This window comes from Typopeltis vanoorti, chromosome 12 (genome assembly GCF_054136105.1).
Source record: "Typopeltis vanoorti isolate ZY-2024b chromosome 12, IOZ_Tvanoo_1.0, whole genome shotgun sequence".
Classification (NCBI taxonomy): domain Eukaryota; kingdom Metazoa; phylum Arthropoda; class Arachnida; order Uropygi; family Thelyphonidae; genus Typopeltis; species Typopeltis vanoorti.
Window position 1 is genome coordinate 112103597 of NC_143560.1, and position 20312 is coordinate 112123908.

The 20312-nt window shown below is 37.1% G+C and overlaps 1 protein-coding gene across 5 annotated transcripts in view; it reads right to left on the reverse strand.

The window, feature by feature from the left end:
• The window catches only part of LOC150101139 (uncharacterized), a 916744-nt gene that overhangs the window by 447614 nt on the left and 448818 nt on the right, over positions 1 to 20312 (reverse strand). For all 5 annotated transcript variants that reach the window (XM_090401523.1, XM_090401522.1, XM_090401520.1 and 2 more), the window contains one exon: positions 680 to 733. In XM_090401523.1, coding sequence (XP_090257649.1) covers positions 680 to 733 — 54 coding nt within the window. The remainder of the gene's footprint in view (positions 1 to 679; positions 734 to 20312) is intronic.

Here is a 20312-nt window from a genome sequence, read left to right on the forward strand (position 1 = left end):
ACACCATACTGCCTCAAAACCACTGGCCCCATTTCCCTCTTGCATCTCTACCTTGTAGAGATGCAAGAGGGAAATGAATAACTAAGAAATAATGAAATAATTAATTTCAGTAATTATTGCAAGGTTCTCATATGAAGGTGGTAAATCCTCCCCCCCCCATTCAAAAAAAAGCACAGATATAGGTTAGAGAACACATAGAATCAATTGGAATATTATATGGCCTTGGTTGTAATTTTACAACTCACTCAAACACTACATGTCCTACTATGTAAACTAAATGTAAATTCATTTAGTTTCAGTACTGTTTCATTGTATGATACTCTGTTCAGGCTAAGAGGAAATAGTACTGAAACTAAATGAATTTATAGGCAGTAGGACAGGTAGTGCTTGAATGAGTTGGTTAGGATTACAATCGAGGTCATATAGGATTTCCATTAATGGAGTGTGCTCTCCAACCACTTTTTTTTTTAACAGTAATAAAATTTGACCACCTTTATAACAAAATTCTCAAAAGTTCCTCACATCAGATGACATTTCAACCCATTCTTTCCAAACAAAAAGGTGCTGATGCTACTGACTGTGTTATGATGATATAATAGCACTGATAAAACTCTATATAAGTTGAATCAAATCAAATAAAACTTATAAGTTGAACCAAAAGAAATATTGAGATACTTACTGGAGGTCCAGAATAGCCTGGATTTCCTGGAAGACCTGGAAGGCCTGGTTCTCCCTAAAAAAATTATAAATATTAACTTTATTTTAGTTTATAATTATTATAAACAGAGATTCCACAAAGTCATAAGACTCATTCTGAGAAGCTCCCTCTGTCCACATTCTCCCTACCCTTTCTGGAGATGCATGCCATATAGTGTATGCATTATGGATTTATAGTATACTGAAATATCGGAATTTCATACTAATTTTCAGTAATGAAATACCAGAATTTTTCTGGTAAAATACTGGCATTCGAGTATTTCAGCTTTCTAGCCTTAATATCTAGAAATAAAAGTTGATTTTTCAACTTAAACATGCATAAACATAAACTGTTTAAATTTTTAATACACAAGCCACTTGTGTAAAGCAAAAAACTTACTGTCCTGAGTGTGACGTGATTTCCAACAATCAGGGTTGATGACTCCTCACAACCAATTAATGAGCAGATTCTCAAATTTGGAGGTTGAAAGCACTGTCTACAGCAGACTGCAGATACATTTGGAAGGGAATGTGTGAGTGGACAAGAAAGGATTCGGATGATCTGGAATATAGGAGGGGTGTATAGGTCTGGTGAGGGGGGGGGGGGGAATTGTAGGATAGCAGTGATAAAGAAGAATGATCCATGGGGGGGGGTATAGAGGAGTCTTATCTGAGAAGTAGTGTCCATGGGAATTTCAGCATGAAATGGGAAATGAGCTATCATGTTGGATATGAATATCAGAATTATCTGAAATAAGGGGAACAAAACTGTTGCATTGAGTTAATCCATCCAAAATTTGTTGGGTAAATGAGACAGGGCCACTATCTGTATCGCTTGTCACTTTACCAACTGGAGAAAGATTTGACAACTCATTTATAACAACAGGTGATGAGATGATGAAATCAAAGACCCTTGATCCTTGTGTGCCCACTGTTATGTACAGCCAGAGGTCACTGCCTCTCAAAAACTCCAGAAATTCAGTCTATTTGTCCCTGGATTTGCCTATACATTTCCCTCTCACTGTCCACTACATCAAAGCTTCTTAAACTGTGGGTCAAGACCCCATATGGGGTCATGTAACTGAATGTGGGGGTCAAAAAATTTGGCAACAGTAAAGGGTTTCTGAATGTGCAAGGACCAAAAATTAATTCAAAATCATATTCAAAATCAATCAATCAATGCATAATGAATCCAAGATGTTTATGGCAGTGCCCACCCATGTTGCATCATGTGACTTCACTGCAGCCTTGGTTCTGAAAACACAACATGCACACTTCGCACTGTGCATGCCATGCAACGCTGCCAAAAGCACCTCGGCTCAGATTCGAAACAATTGTATGTTATGAATTGCAGTGTTTTTACTGTACATACAAAGTTTCCTGTTCTTACAGAAACGTAATAGTTTAATTATGGAAAATAAAGACTTTTAATATTTTCCTATCATCATTCATAACCAACAAAAAATATTTTTCGGATATGGATAAGTGGCTAAATTTAGACAGAAGAGGTAAAAATACTGATGACAATGAGGCAAAGTCCTCACTACCAAGCTGTAGTACACCTAAATTGACAAGAAAAAGAAAATATGTCGAATCGTTTTCGCAATATGGATTTACTTCTAATAATCATGATGGTGTGGGAAAACCTCTTTGATTAATTTGTAATGAAGTTTTGGCTGCAGAGAGCATGAAACCAAACAAACTAAAACGACATCGTAATACCAAGCATGCAGCATACTGCAATAAACCAAAAGGTATTTTGAACTACTTTTAAAATCTTCAAATAAAGAAAAACAATGTTTTGAGAAATTTGTTACTGTCAATGAAAAATATTTACTTGCATCTTATGAAATTTCTTATTTAATTGCAAAAACTAAAAAGCCCTACACGATAAAAAATCTCATGTTACATGCTGCTATGAAAATGTCAGAATAGTTCATGGGAAAAAGTATGGGGATAAAATTCATAAAATTCCTTTATTGAATGATACTGTTTCCAAAATAATTTCCGAAATTAGAAATGACCAATTCCAGCAGCTTATTACCAGGCTTAAGGGCAGCCCAAAGTTTGCAATCCAGTTAGATGAAACAGCTGATATTTCTAACATGGCACAGTTGTTACTTGATGCAGAGGCGTAGTGAGGCTATGGCCAATGTGGTCCCGGCCATAGGCGCTAATTTTACATTGCCACAAAAATTGAGATTTTTAAAGTTTTTTTTTTAGAACGGCGCAACTCTCTTTCCTGGCCATAGGTGCCAAAATTCACAACGTCTCTGACTTTATTTAAGATATGTTTATGAAAGCATAAATGAGGAATTATTGTTTTGTCACCATTTGGAAGGACACACAAGAGAGGAAAATATATATCTTAAAGTCGATGAATTTTTCACAAATGAAGGTTTATGGTGGAAAAATTGCATTGAAGCCTGTACAGACAGTGCTGGAGCACTGAAGGGCAGGAATGTTGGATTTTTAGCAAAAGTTAAAGCTGGTGGCAATGAACATATCACCAGAGTTAGATGTGCTTCATGATACTATCAAAATCATTAACTTCATTAAAAATTGTGCCCTTAACAGTCATTTGTTTTCAAACCTTTGTAAAGACATAGACTCCGATTATAAAAGCTCATAAACCACACTCAATTGAAATCAAAAACATCAGTCATCTGCAATTAAAAGTTCAAGAAGAATTTGCAGAGTTATCAAGCGACACAGGTTTGAAACTTGAGTTTCCTAAAAAATCGTTAAATGAATTTTGGCTTCGGATTCGGATGAAAAACGTTGAAGATGCTTTACATCCTGCAGTATCAAATATTCAGCCAAGATTTAATTCTTTATGTAAAAATAAACAAGCACATCCATCTCATTAGTATGCAAATTTGCTTTCATCTTTAATAAATTGTAAAATTATATGTATACCAAAGAATTGTTTTAAAATAAATTTCTTTATGATTTATTATCAGCAAATGTTTGCTCCATATGATTTATATACCTATATACCCGGGGTTGCGTAAAAATTTCCCGGGCAAAAAGGGGTCGCGAGTGGAAAAAGTTTCAGAAGCCCTGCTCTACATTACCAGGTCTTTAGCAAACCCAACTAAATATTACATCCTATCAACCATGAAAGAATGTAATATTTAGTTGGGCGTTGACATTTAGTTGACAGCTGAGGTCATTCTGTTGACCCCAGCTGTCAACCTCTGTCTTGCACCGGATTGCCTCAAAACCATTCCTAGTTTTGCATCATAAACTATCAAAGATTTCCTCTTAAAACATCTCCTGTATCATTCATGTACAAATTAAATGGCGGTCATTTCCTTTATCCAATTCATCTGTCACTTAACTATAAAAAGCGAGCAAATACTAAGGCAGGACATACCCTTCACAAAACCATGCTACCACTGTAGAGTATGACTTTCCTGTCCAACCACTCCTGAAACCTGCATTTTACCAACTTCTCCAATATCTTAACCACTGCTCCTAAAGATACTGATTTGTCTATAATTTTCTATTTGTCTTGCAAGCTTCTTTCTCCCTTCTGCACCTTTGGTACTTCCCAGAGCTAAGATTTAAAACAGCAGTTGATAATTGCATCTTGTACATATTCATAATACATGGGCTGATATTTCATCTAATGCCATGGCCCTATTTGTATTGAAGTTTTGTAATATCCTAAGCACCTTCAACTCATATATCTCTATCCTCTCATCATGACTGCAATATCTTGATATTGACTGCACACATGTGCAAAATATTTACTCAGCAACTTAACTGTTTTGTCTGCTCTGTTACTTCACAATAATTGACCCATACTAACATTATCCTTCCATACTTGTTCTTTCTTTTATTTCAACACACTGCAAAAAATCGTTTTTTGTTTTGCACTGGCATGCTCAGCTAGTGTCCTCTCAAAATTTGCTTTTGTCTACTTATCATACTGTTCAACCTATTTATTCTGCATAAGTAACACAGACACAGCTGAAAAGTATTTAATTAAGATATTTAATAAAATAAAGAGCCAAAAGGCTTCAATTCGATGATGCAAAATTATATAAATCAAGTGGATATTAAATATAGCATTATTTAAAAGTCGAATGTAGAAACTATGAAGTTATTATGAAGCTATTTTAGTAAATACTTTACGCACCGACCAAGAATTCACTTACGAAAAATATACCTCTGTGATACTTCAAGCACCTTGGTACTGAACGAGAGTTTTTGCTCTCTTAAGGTTTTTGCCTGGTCTCTGAGGACAACCATTTCGAATCAGCTGTCAGACCAGTGAAACCTTATCAAAATGGACAAATAAAAGGCATATATATGGACACTTGGGCAAGCGATCATGTCTTCTATATGGTCCGTGCTAGGGCAACTCGTAAATGCTAGCCAGCGTATTCCCATAAGCTCTCTAGTCAATTTTTTTTTTTTTTTTTTTTTTACAAAACTTTCATAGTTTCTATATTCGGCTTTGAAATAATGCTGGATTTAATATCCACTTGATTAATTTAATTAAGATAGATTAACTACAAATATTTCCATTCAAGTATGGTGGATCATTATCACTTTGTCTGTGTTACTTATACTGTGTTACATATATCAGTGTGTGTGAGTGTGATTTAAAAAAAAAAAAATTGAAGACTATGTGTACATGTAATAAAAACTTATAATTAAATACTATAGTTCTTAGGTTAATAATTTTTGAGATTTTTAGCATGGAGAGTCCATCATTAAGGTTGAGATTTGGGTGATATCAAAGTAATTCCACCATCCCATCCCTGTGTCATCTCCTATCTAGGAGGTTGATTGCCATGATGTGATTTATGGTTGACTACTGGCATAACGACATGAGGTGAGGGCTCTATCTCTTCCACATATTGTTGTAAGTATCCATGACTGCAGATACATGTGTGTGTTCACGGGGATGGTTTGCCTGTTCTGAGGGACAAAAACTTAATTAAATTAATCAAGTGGATATTAAATCCAGCATTATTTCAAAGCCGAATGTAGAAACTATGAAAGTTTCATAAAAAAGTTGACTAGAGAGCTTACAGGAATACACTGGCTAGCATTTATGAGTTGCCCTAGCGCGGACCATATAGAAGACATGATCGCTTGCCCAATATTTGCCTTTTATTGGTCCATTTTGATAAGTTTCCAGGTGAAAAATCCCTTTATGAGACCAGCTAACTCACCTTTAGTTGAAAGTGACCAGATAAAGGTTCCTCACATCAAAATACTGAACTTTCTTTAAAGAGCTGCTCACATTCATGGGAATGAATGTGAGCAGCTCTATGTAGTAATTAGGCATCATTCCAAATAACCCTGTGGCTAGTATCAGTAATCCCATGTTTTGCTAGACCTGATTTGTTTCATTTATTGGAGGAAATGTAGGATTTCCTCTAAGAAATCCTGTTAGTCCCAAGTAGAATAACTTGCAGTTGCACTGGACTGAACAGACTATGTAGCAGCAGAGACGGACTTTTATTTTTTGGAGATGGTATCAATGAGTTATAAATTATAAACTTGAAACTTGTGGAAATATTAAACTTCGTGTGAGAAATGCACTCTGAAATGCCTTCAAAGCATAGGATGGTGACTCTGTGCAAGTCTTTTCTTCTAATAGAGGATGGAGAAAACTGGTTCATAATCTTTACTGTTTTGGGAATGAAACAATTAAGAATGACAGCTTATTTAATTGCAGAAAATTTTTTTTGAAGTAGATCAGACAAAAAATATCCAATAATATGATCTCTGGAAAGAAAATAAAGCATTTAATAATGCCATATTTTTGCAAAGGAATGGCGAGCCAAAGTATGATGGATAAAATAGTGGCAATGGTTTTCAGGCAGTTCAGTGTGAGGTCGGAGTTCTCGATGTTGCTATAGGCTCTGGAATGTGGAGAAGTGGTGATGAAGAAATGTACAGGTAACCAGGGTTAGTGAACAAGGCAAAGGATGAGCATCATGGATGATTTTTAGTTATGCTAATAGGGACTGGAATGATGAGTTATCACCTGGAATAATGAAACTGAATTTCTTGAGTTCTCAAGGGACAATTAACCAGTAGATGAAGGAGGGCACAGGAGGATCAGCAGTCTTAGATCTGATCGTATTAGAGGATTGCTTTGTGAAAGGGGTGTGCATTTCCATTTGGATGTTGACAATGATCACCTGGATGATGGCCAACTTATGATTATGATTTTATGATTATGAAAGCTTAGGAGATATCTTGGAGTTATAGGAAGAAATAAGAAGCTAAGTAGAAAACAGATAAATACTGCTTTGGTACTGATCAAAAACTGTTTGGCAGAATAATTGTGTGAATGAATTTGAAAGGTCAAAAGGCTAAAGGAAGTTTTCGAATGGATGAATGAAGGGATTTGGAATAAAATTTGGAAGAAAATGCAAACCGAAATGAATTCAGTGTGCATTTTCACATTTTCAAATTCAGTGTGCAAAAAATGCACAAAAAATTTAATACCTGTAATCATCAGTTGAATCAAGAGTACAAAGAGCATGCCAAGAATGTGACTCATTTGATAAGGAGCATAATATGAGCAAAAATTAGCCAATCACGCAAGAAAATCCTAGAGTTCTTTCCATATGTGCCAAGCAGAGGAAAGAAAAATTATTATTAATTGTCAGGCATCTCCATGGAGTCAAACTCTCAATGAGGAAGACATGCTCTAACTATTCTTAATATTTATCATACTCCTTCTTGAACTCCTTCGATAATAAAGTTTATTTATTGGTTGGTTGACTGATTAGGGGTTTACTGGCACAAGGATAGCGAAGGTCATACTACACCAAACTAAACAACTCAACAATATTTAAGCTAACAGTAAACAGTATCAAATAAATAAATTAGCAAACATCATGTTATGTCTATCCATTCATCCATTTCTTATCTCTCCAAGAGTTTTTTTTTTTTTTTTTAATGCAGCCAGCTTGCCATTCTGCTGCTGCATCCCTCTAGTGGAAGTATTTTATGTTTGTGAAGTGTTGGTTGTACTTCTGTATTTCTTATCATATCCAGTCAGATCCCATTGCATTGCAGTAATTATGCAGCAGAGTTGCATGCAATTCAGCTTGTGAATATAAAAGAAAACTGCTACCAAAATGTATCCGACGTATAAAGACTCATTAAGTTCTATCCATGCCATCTCTTCGGTTTACAATCCACATCCAGTGCTTTGAAAGTTCAGTTTGATTTGTACAACAATTGATATTCAGCTGTGGAAGATAATTAGTGTTGTGCTGTGTGTGTGTGTGTGTGTGTGTGTGTGTGTGTGTGTGTGTGTGTGTGTGTGTGTGTGTGTGTGTGTGTGTGTTAAATAATTAATCATAGACAGATGATAGAGTATGAAACTTCCTTAATTGGCATAGTGAGAGGTTCAAGGATGGAATGCAAACCTCCATGGAGGTATGCTGTTATGTTTGCTGCATGAAATGTTTTGGCGCATTACAACTGTTTACTTGTGTGAGATCCTATCCTAGTTTTGGGATGACAATTAACTTATTCCAAGATCCAGAAACTCTTCCTCAGCATTCTGTTGCCTAGTAAGAGATAGAGATCCATAGAAGACTATGAAAGATATTTTATCATCTAAAATTGGATGTCATCAGGACCAACTACACTGAGGTGAGACAGTAAAAGAGCTCTCTTTAATTCCTACTTAATGAATGGCTGATTGTACAGCTGTAGCTCATTGATAGAATTAAGCTGCTGTTTTCTCTTGTTGCTCTTTCAATATTAAAAAATTGAGGAGGATATGAAGCTGTTGCTGAGGTTGTAGCAAAATTTCTTCCCAAAATGTCAGCAATGGTTTTGGGTTCAGAAATAACACGTTCATTATGATCCAAGGTATACAAATGATGATGTTCTGTCTCTTTCATTTTCTGGATTTTATCACATACAATTTTTGCATTTGTTGTTTGATTAACAGATGAAGTAAAATGGATCCACAATTGCTTTTGACTCTGACATCTCACATAATGTGGTTTGGCCCAAACATGTTGAAAAGCTATTAGATTTGATGTGGTATATATGAAATATACTCCATGCTCTGTCTTGATCCGTTTTCAATGTTTAGCACTTGGGATTTCACCGGGACTTTCAAGTGGAAATCAAGATACCGTTTTGGATGGCAGCTGTTACTGCCAGGACAATACAATCTGTTACATACTTCACTGACAGGTGGTTGACTGCTTCAGCATTGCATAACAAGAAAAAGTACTCCAATCAACTTAGCACATTTTTGATGTGTGCATTCGAGCAGGAGAATATGCTTTCTGTAAATACATAATGCAAATAACTGGAAAATGATCACTTCCATAGATGTTCTCTCGACAACCCACATTAGCAGTTAAAATATGGCAGGAGACCAGATTGTAAGATATATTGAAGCATACAAGCAGGTAGGTATATGGAAGAAGGAATTGCCTGCATATTAAGAAGGGAGAGGTTGTGATTGTCAAGCATTTGCTCAATGATATAAACCTCGTCCATTCCTGTTAATACTACCCCAATGAGTGTTCTATCCATTAAAGTGACACATGAGAAGTAGGAGCTGAAGCTTCCTTCTCATTTAACTTGTGACCCAATGGTAAATACATTGAACATACTGTAATAAGAAATTCCATGGATAGGCAAATCACTAATGCTTAAAGAGCAGCATTAATCTTGACATGATGGAATGGAGTATGATTACCCACCAGGATAGCTACTCCACCATGAGCAGGACCATCTCCAGTTCTATCCTTATGGGCAACAGTGGAATTCCTTAAGGTAGGATCCTGAATGGGTTTTAAATATATTTCTTGCAGACAGAAATAGAAAGGCTTGCATTTCTGCAGCAGACTCTTAATATCAATTGATATTTTGGCAAAACCCATAACAGTTCTAATGTAAAAATGTTAGTATTGTTTTAACTTTGTAGACTTGTCTGATATCTGATAGTTTGAGGGCTTAACTTTGTCAAGTTTACATTTATAAACTGACTTTGGGAAGTATGAACAAGTGTCCACCTTGTCCTATGAAAAAATGTTCAGTATATAATCTGATATGTCAGGATTGTCTGTCAAGTTTAATTTGCTTTCAGTGGATAACAAAGTATAATTTTTTTTTTCTGACGTGATGTCTGGTTGTTTACCCTCCCTACCAGCCGAGGTGGATGAAATAGTGAGACCAAATTGAAATTCTTATCCATATTATTCAACAGGTGTTATAGAATCATATCCAGATTTAGCTGGACGTCTACAGACATCATGGACAGTTGGGGGGGGGGGGTTAAGGTTATCCTTGCCATAATTTTTTTTGACCAGTGAGATCTCATCGAATGAGACCATTTTTGGAGTTGTTACTTGAGTGAAACAATACATTGTGCAACTGATGTGCTCAACAGAGAAGCAATCAAAATCCAATCATAAAGTTTAGATGTGGTGATAGCATCAGATTGGGGAACAGATATGAGGTTGAGTTGCTGTTGACATCATCTTAACTGCCAACATCTCCATAAAAGAAAATCTCAGGATGTCGTGGTGGCTCGTTCTGTTTTAATTTTTTTGTATTTCTTTTTCATCCTTTCACTTGCAAGACCTGCAAGGAATTAGGTTGGATGATTTCCCTGACAATTGATACATTTAGCTTTCTTTGCAGAGCAAGATCATGCTCTTTATCATTCACGGATGGTAGAGCCACAACAAGCAGTTTGGGCATGTCCATATTTCAAACATTAAAAGCATCTCACTGGATTAGGAATGAACAGTCTAGATAGATACTGCTTTTACAAATGTTGGAAGCTTACATGTATCACAAGTAAGGATGATGTTCCTTATCATAACCAGATGACCATCTCTATGAATCAGGGTATACCTAATAAATATCCCTTTTGGAACTTTAAGCTATGAATATATCTCCTTATCTGGAACATCAAGGATATCCCATTCTGATATCACTCCTCGAGAAAAGTTTAAGGTTTTATGAGGTGTCACTGTAATGGTACTCCACCTAATGATGTAACCTCCACCAATTTTTCTGAGTGTTGCTAACTAGATGTTTCCACAAGGATATCACCAGAAAGTAGTTTCTTTTTGCAAGATCTTGCCAGTCCTTCAAAACCCTTTTGAATAAAGAATAGTGACATTTTCCCTATTGGACCTATATGTTTTTATAACTATATAGTCCAGACTATATGTTTTTTGTTTATTACTGCTGTTATCAAAATCATCAACAAATTCCTGCCATGTACCCTCAAGGGGTGTACAGGATATGATAGAACTACATGAAAAAAATTGCATCATTACTAACTTCCTATCTACAATTTTCTTCCAAATCAGTCTGTTACATGTCAAGACTCCAACATTATCAGATCTCATATTTCTATTGTCTAAGGCACTTTGAACCATATCAATCCACCTATATCTTGGTCTTTCTATGGGTCGTTTTGCTGCCAACCTGACAGAGAACACTTGTTTTGCTAATCTTTCTTCACCCATTCTGTTTAAGTGACACCTGAGATTAGCTCTGCTAACGCATTCCTGGATGCTGACAATGTCAAGATCTTTCCAAATATACTCGTTTTTAATATGATATTGCCATTGATGCCATTTATTCACACCTCTAATCTTTCTCAGGACTCTCATATCTGGGTCTCTAGTCTTTGGTCAAGTGTTTTACTTCTGACCCAGCTCTTAGATCCATAAGTTAAAATTGGTTTGAACACTGTCTTGTATACAGCTAATTTAGTGTTCCGACTAATTTCTCTCTTATTCCATATGAATTTATTCAATTGACTTCCCACTATACCAGCTTTGCTGATTCTGTTGTCTATTTCTATATTTAATTTATCATCTTCACAAAAAATCATGCTTAAGTAGCAGAAATGTTTTACTTGTTCCACAGATTCTCCATTCACAACACAGTTGGCATTTTCAATGATTCTGCCTATTTTCATTGTCTTTGTCTTTTTATTGCTGACCTTCATACCTTATCTATTACAACAGTTATTCAATTTAGTCAGAGAATCTTGCAAACATGTAGCGGATTTCTTTAGAAGCATAACATCATTCACATAAAGCAAAGAGCTGACATTAACAACTCCAATTTTGATATTATGTTTAGTACCACTTCATAATGTGATCCATATAGATAATGAAAAACAGAGGGCATAATGTACATCCTTGTCTCACACTAGATTTAACATTAAACCATCTTCCTGTACTTCCTTCAGTTCTAACTGCTGATTTACAACTCAAATAAAGACAAAGTATTGCTTGATATAATGCCTCATTGAAACCATATGACTGTAGCGTATTCAACAGCTTCTCTCTTGGCACCTGGTCATATGCCTTTTCCAAATCGACAAAACTTAAATACAGATCTTTGTTATATTCCCATGGTTTCTCGACTATTTGTCGTAAGGTGAAGATCTGATCCTGACAGCCTCTATTTGGTGTGAATCCAGCTTGTTCTTCCACAATTCCTCTCAATCGTTTGGACACTTAGTAGGGAAATACCTCTGTAATTCTCACATTCAGTTTTATTTCCCTTTTTATATATATGTACTATGAGAGCTCTACTCCAATCATCGGGAATTCGTCCCTCTGTCCAGGCATTCTGAACTATGCAGTGCAGCCACTGTAAGACTTTTATACCACCATACTTCAGCATTTCTGGTCGAATATCATCTACTCCTGCTGCCGTTCCACATTTTAAGCCTTTGATGGCTTTTTCTACTTCAAGTATGGATATGTATTCCTGACTGTATGCCTGTTGAGTGATTTTTACCACAGTGCTATCACTGCTTGTTTCATTTAGCAATTTTTCGGAGTAATTACTCCATACTTCATGGATATATTTTTCTCCTGTTTTCCTGTCACCTTTATCATCTCTAATTCCTTTTACAGCACTCTTTCCTCCATTTCTAAGCTTCTTCAACAACCTCCAGAATATTTTGCCACCTTCTTGATCTTTTTTTTCTATGTTCTTGCCAAAGTTCTCCCATGACTTTTGTTTGGCTAGTTTTACAGTGTTTAGCATTCTTGCATTTGTCTCTGTATTCTCTAAGAGCACAAGCTGACTTATTTGCTAGGAACTTTTGATATGCTTTCTACTTTTCCTTCACTGCCTCTTTAACTTCCTGTGTCCACCAGGGAGTTCTAATTTTTCTATCCTTGCAGACAACTTCACCATATGCCTCTTCAGCTGAATCAATCAGGACTTTCTTCAAGGCTTGCCACTGAATCTCCAAGGTTTGATTCCTGTTCTTGAACTATTTCATTTTTTTCTTCAATAATCTTTGTGTATTTTAGTCTACAGTTCACATCTGAGAGGTGCTCAACTTTTATTCGCTTTAAAACTTTCTTACATGTTATTCTTTTCAATATGAGATTCAATTTTATCCTGCTCAAGACTAAATAGTGATCACTTCCAATTTCAAATCCTCTGTATACTCTTGTGTCCTACACCAGGGAGAAAACATCACTATCAACAATAACATAGTCAATGAGACTTTTCTTATTCCTTGCCTCTTCTCTCCATTTGAATTTGTGCACGTTTTTATGTTGGAACATGGTGTTAGTAATAACCAGTCCATGTCCTGAGCAGAAATCTAACAGATATTTGCCATTATTATTAGCTTTGCTCTTTTCTCCAAATTTTCCCAAAATATTTTTGTATGTCTCACAATCATTTCCTACTCTGCTATTTAGATCCCCAACACGGATCAACTTTTCCTTTTTCATTGTGTCAGTTGCTTTTTCTAAAGCCTCAAAAAAATTACTCCACTTCTACCTTAGTAGAACCTTCTGTGGGACCATAGGCACAAATAAGTCTCATTGTCCAGTTCCCCATTCTCATATTTGCCCACATTACTCTACTTGAGACTGACAGCCATTCAAGAAGATTAGCCTCGTATTTTGTGTTGAATACTATGGCTATTCCTTCTTTTCCTTGATTGTCATTTCCTGAGTATAACATTTTGTATTTATTGCTCAGAAAGATCTCACCAGTTTTTGTCTTTTTTGTTTTAGTCAACCCTATTATGATGATCCGGTACTTATGTAATTCCTTAGCTAGATCCATTTCTTTGCCATTCAGGCTTCTTATGTTGAGTTAAGGTATGTTTTCAGATTTGTTCCAGTAGCTGACTTTTTGCTGTCCCTGGTTCCCTGGCGAAAACAAAGGGGGCCTTGTTTAACTGGGCGACGCCCCAGCATGGCATGAAATTTTGTCAAGTTGTACCATCTTTTTTTATTTTGGTTTAACCAATAAGAATACAATTTGGTCTGCTAAATCTCAAATTGCCAGCCCATCCTCGTTCGTTCAGTATCCAAGTAGATACACAACAGGGTGCACCATGAGAAGGTGAGAATTAGACATTAGGTCAGAAGCCCTGGTTGGTTCTCTGCATTCCTTTAAAGGCTATGTCGAGGTCTCCTCTCAGTTATACAGCTTTGGCCCTTAAGCACCCCTATCAAAATCATGTATCTATTTTATAAGGGATCTTGGAACCTTGTTAGATTCCCCTGAAACATTTGAGGTTAAAGAATTCATGCTCAAGAGATTTCTGTTGGGCATTGGAGCTCCCCACCAACCATGGAGTAACACATGGATGCCCATCGACCAGCAAGAAATGGCTGCACTCAGGAGTGGAACATTAGGGCTACTCCAGATGCTATACAAGCACAATAGCAAGCCTTAAGACCTGTCTCTCAGACCATGGGGTAGGAGTCTAACAGCAATGCCACTGATCCTTGCAGGCAACCTCACTAGCTGACTGATCCTGGCTGAGCCATCCAGGATCTGTCTTGCTAAAGCAGAAGTCACAGTCAGACTACTGGGATCTCCCTTTCCAGATGTCCACAGCAAAACAGGACAGTAAAAAGAATAAGGAGAAGTAGAGTGAAGAATATAGTAAGAGAAAAAAAAAAAAAAGGAAGAATTAAAAGGACCAGTGCCATCACTGGAAAGTCCCTTCACCACAAACAGTACTCCACAGGGAGAGGACTGATGAAGCACTTGCAACCAACTCTTGCAACCCATTACACATCCTCCTAGCAAAAAATCTAGTGCCAATACTTTTGCTAAGCAGGCACTTATTCAATTCCAGGAATGTCTTGTTTTCTCTCCCTTTCTGTAAAGCACTGAAACAAAAAAAAAGTCTTTGTTGCAATCCTATAAACCTCTTTAGTAACTTATATGCTTCCCTCATGTCCACTATTTTGTTACGGAGCATTCCACAGTCCTACTACATGTCTCACATCTGAATCCTCTTCACCACTTATTCATCCTCCATAGAATTCAGGCCAGGTCTGCTTGCTGTAGTCCAGATATGGACTTACTACTAACATTCTCATTCCTGCTTGTTGGTGTGTTCAACAACTGTATAATCTGATTTGAGGTTTAGGCTATGTTTGCAATATGTTCTCTAATCTTTAGCTGTCCACAATCACCTCCCAAATCTATGACCTCATCAATTTCCTGCATTTCATTTCCATCAGTATAGTATGTCATTTGTAATCTCTTCATCTCAAAGTGCCACCCATTCTCCTTTGTCCATACTGTCAGTCTATTTAAGATGTGCAGAACCACCACATCATCATTGACTATGCTTTTCCTAACTTTGCATCATCAGCAAACTGAATATTTACTTAATCATTTCCTGTATCACTGATGTGCAAATTATACAGCAGAAGACTTTATTCAATCCTTTGATACATCACTAGTAACCTGTCTTTTCCTGCTCCCCATTACACCACTGCTTGATATTTGTCCATCAGCTACCTTTTTATCCAAATCACCAGCTTCATATCCATCCCATTTGCTACAATGTATGCAACAGAGGGCCATGTAAAATCATCAAATGCCTTCGCAAAGACACTTTATTATAAGCTAATTACTAATACAAAATCTGCCCATCATATTAACCATATTACCCTATAAAATATCGTGTTCCTATCCATCATATTCAAGTTTGCTTTCCTTAATATGCTAGTCACTTTTCTGGCCTAAGTCATATTTTTCATGTAACTGTTCTCTGTCCTTCTTCAGCTTTTCCCATAACCACCTTTTCATTTGCAATTCCTGTTTGATATCATTAGTCATCAACTTAAAACAAATCTTGTTCTCTTTTTCACTTGAGGTATACAAGTTGTCACTGCTGCTAATAAATGTTTCTTCACTAGTTCTCATGCACTGGTTATATCTTGTCCTTCCTATTCGTTCATCCACTGAACTGTCCTAAGGTGATTTCTAAGAATATAGTAATCACCTGCCTTATGATTCCACATAAATTCCTTTCTCCACGATACTTCTGCATGTCAGTTCATCCCGCAATTCAAGATTATATGGTTACTCTCTTGAACTGGAAGGAAGGGATGATATTTCAGTTACAATTGGATTGTCTGATTCCAGGATCAAATCTAAAACTCTTGAGCATCACATTCCTTCTACTATATGTTGCATGAGGCATTTGTCTCTGAAGATTTCCAGAAATTCCATTCTCTTACTATTAGATGCTGTTTCCTCTTCCCAATTCAAGCTGCCGTATTTAAAATCTCCTATAATGATCACTCGTTTTGCACTTGCTAAACTTAAATGTGTGAACATTTCCTGCTCTTCATTCTCTTGTGTACCCTGGCTTATAGCAACATTGCACTAAACATTCTGTTTTGCTCATTACCACCTTCCTACCACATGCTCTCAAAACAATTAGTGGCATTTTATTCCAAATCCCCTGCTTTGAGAGGACACTTATCGCTTAACATAAGTAATACTTCACCACTGCCCTTCCTAACCTGCTGAAATACCCTATACCCTTCTACCTCTATTCCTGTCAGCACATCATCTTCTGTCAACCATTTTTCATTGATCCCGATGATCTTTGAACTGGCTGAAGCTATTAATTCTATTAATTCACCTCCTTCATTCATGATACTCCTGGCATTTGTATAAAAAAACATCAACACGCTGTCAGTATGTCTATACCTATTCCCTCCAGTGAGTGATAGTGCACAAAATATGAATAAGAGTTTGATGGAAGTGTTGAAAGTAATGTGTATGATTAGATGCTAGCACAGAAATTGCATGCTTACATAGACTCCTTCACAGGACAAAATGTGAGGTCGAGCAAATGAAGATACAATTGGCATGTAGTATGGAAGGACAGAGCATGAAAGAAAGAGTAAATGGAAAAAGAATAAAAGTGCAAGAAGCAGAGAAAAGTGGTAGCATTGTATGGGAATTCAATGATAAGAGATGTACTTACTGAGAAAGTAATGAAAGCATTTTCCAGGTGTGAAGATAAAGGATGTTATTGCTGCTGTAAGTATGCAGAAGAATAAGTTGATTGTATTGGCTGGCATAAATGATTTGAAAGGTGAGAAATATGAATTAGAAAAGATATGAAAGCGTTGTTAGTGGAAGCAAAATGAAAAGCAAGAATGTAAAGACTGTGAGTCTGCTGCATCAGTATGATAGAACAGAACTGAGAAAAAGGGCCATGACTGCCAATGAGAAGATTATGCAGGAGGAATGGTGAGCAGTTTATTGATGTATGGAGTGAATTTGATGTACAAAAGGACTTATGTATGCCTGATGGACTACATTTAAATGGTGTTGGATTTATATGTTTGGAGAAAGTGTTTAGTGAGTGTGGTAGTGCAAAACCAGGGAAACTAGAGATATTAGGGACGATGAAATCAAGCATGTGTCTGGCCACCACTGTGATAAACGAGCATGGGAACAATGATTATGCACTGCTGAATAGGATTGCACATGTCTTCAATTTAAATAGGTTGGTAATAACATTACACAAGGATAACTATGAGTACAAAGGGACATTGAAATGCATGTACATGAATGCAAGAAGTATCAGGAATAAAGATGAGGAGTTTTTGGCATTGGTAAGCTCAACTTGGCCACATCAGTGAGACCTGGTTGATTGAAAATGGTATAGTTACAGGGGTAGAAAGTAAAGGGTATTGTATTTTCAGGAAGGACAGAAGGAACAGGACAGGAGGTGGAATATTGCTGCTGATAGCTGCAGAATTATAACCAACAAAATTAGAAATTAAAGAGGATATCAGGTCGGAGGGAGATGATTCATTTGAGGCTGTCTAGTGTGAGATAGAGGCAAACAGAACAAAATATGTTGTTGGGTGCTGCCAGGGAATCCACAGGAAGATGGAGATGCCCTGTATCAGAAGATTAGCACAATGAGTGTAGGCCGAACAATTATTATGTGAGACTTTAATCATGGGGACCATGCCCCCCTTTCCTCCCTCGATTGGAAGGAGGAAAGAGGGAATGTCAAGATGGAAGTGGGATTTATATAGCTGCTAAGGGATAATTAGATGAAACAACATATTATAGAGGGGGCAAGGGATTTGGGGGTGTTGGATCTGATAACAGCATCAGAAGATGTATCCATAACCAAGGTAGATACTGGAGAGTGACCATGCGGTCTTGTTTTGGGAAGTTGCCAAACACATGCAGTCCTCTGTCAAGAAGGGTTTATGTTCAACTACAAGGCTGGTGATTGTAAGATACTCAAGAATCATCTTGGAAGAGTGCCATGGCTTGAGAAGCTACAAGGAAAGAATGTCTGTATTGCATGACAAGTGGTTAGAGATAGCTCAAAGGACAAACCAAGTTAGAAGTAAGTGGATAAGTAGGGATATAAAGCAAGAGAGAGAAAAAAAAAAAGAAAACACTGTGGAAGAAATATAAAGAATAAAGTGATCATCACACTAATGAGCAGTACAAAGCAAGAAGGATGACTAGCATGGTAAGGAAGGCCAAATCAGATTAGGAAAAAGAATTAGCCATACAGGTCAAAGTAAACCCAAAAGAGTTTTTTGCTATGTAGCAAGTAAGAAGAAAAATGACTATGGTAGAGTGACATTAAACAATGCTCATGGTAGGAAGGTGATTGAACCAAAAGAAATAGTTAACTTGGCGAGTGATCATTTTGCAAAAATGTATCATCCAGGTGGCGATTTTACAGTTGCTGATGTTACAGAGATGCATATCAACATTGAGATAGATGTGTTCAGCATATTAAAAAATATGAATACGAACACAGTAGTGAGACTGGATGGTATATCAGCCCATGTACTATGAATGTGCAAGAGAACTGGCAATGTCTCTGACGAAGTTGTTCAATCTAAGTCTCAGCAGGAAGTGGAAATGGGGGTAAGATATTACTATTGCATAAAGGTGACTCCAAGACAGACATAGCAAGTTACAAACCAATTAATATCTCAGGAGTGGTTGCTAAAGAACTGGAAAAGTTGGTGAAAGGTAAAACACAGCAGTGAGTGGATAGGGATGAGATACTATATCGTGGGGAGCATGGCTTTGTAAACGGCACGTCCTACCTTAGTAACTTATTCACATTTTATAATAAGTAACAGTAGAATTGGATAAAGGTAATGGCTACTCCATGATACTACTTTCCCAAGGAGTTTGACAAAATACCACATCAAAACCTATTACAAAAACTGGAGAGGATGGGAATGGATATAAGACTAGTAGTATGGATAGGAGGATTCTCACAAGACTGTAAGAATTACAGAGGAATAAAGTTGATGTCCCACACAATGAAAATCCTAGAAATGGTTCTTGATGGAAGACTGAGGAAGGAGATGGAGATTGCAAAGGAGCAATTTGGTTTCATGCCCGGTCGATCGGCCACAGATGCTATCTTTGGGGTACGACAGATGATGGAAAAGTTTCGAGAGAAGCAACGGGAGCTACATCTCGTATTTATTGATCTGGAGAATGTGTATGATAGAGTGCCAAGGCAAGAAGTCTGGAAATTTCTGAGGGAGAAGAAGGTACTAGAGAAATATGTCAGGTTGGTGTAGGAGATGTACAGAAATGTGAAGACAAGTGTTCAAACCTGTCTGGGAGTGACAGAAAGTTTTCCAGTGACAGTTGGCTTGCATCAAGGGTCTGCATTAAGTCCGTTCCTGTTTAATATTGTGATGGAAGTGGTGACGGAGGAAGTGAGAGAAGACACGCCTTGGACTATGTTGTATGCAGAATCAAGAGAAGTGGCAGCCAAACTGGGTTGGAGGAAAGTACTGGAAGAGAGAGACTGAGCAGAAATAAGACCGAGTATATATGTTGCAAAATGGATGGCAGCCAGGAGACAGATCTGGAGTTGGAAGGAAATGTCATCAGGAAAGTCAATGACTTTAGATACTTAGGTTCAACAATGAAAGAGGATGGTGAGGCTGAGAAGGAAGTGGGATGCAGGATGGAGGAACTGGAGAGAGATGGCTGGAGTGCTATGCGATAAGAGGGTACCGATCAATCTTAAAGGCAAAATCTACAGGACAGTAGTGAGACCAACTATGATGTATGCTTTGGAAACTGTGGCCCTGAGGAAAAATAACATCAGCAGGATGGAAGTAGCAGAGATGAGAATGCTTAGGTGGATGCGCGGTGTGACCAGAAAGGATCATCTGAGAAATGACTATGTAAGGGGAATGGTGAAAGTTACAAACTTAGGCACAAAGATACAGGAGGCAAGGTTGAGATGGTTTGGTCATGTGATGAGGAGGGAGGAAGACTATGTGGGAAGAAAGGTCATGCAGATGGATGTGCAG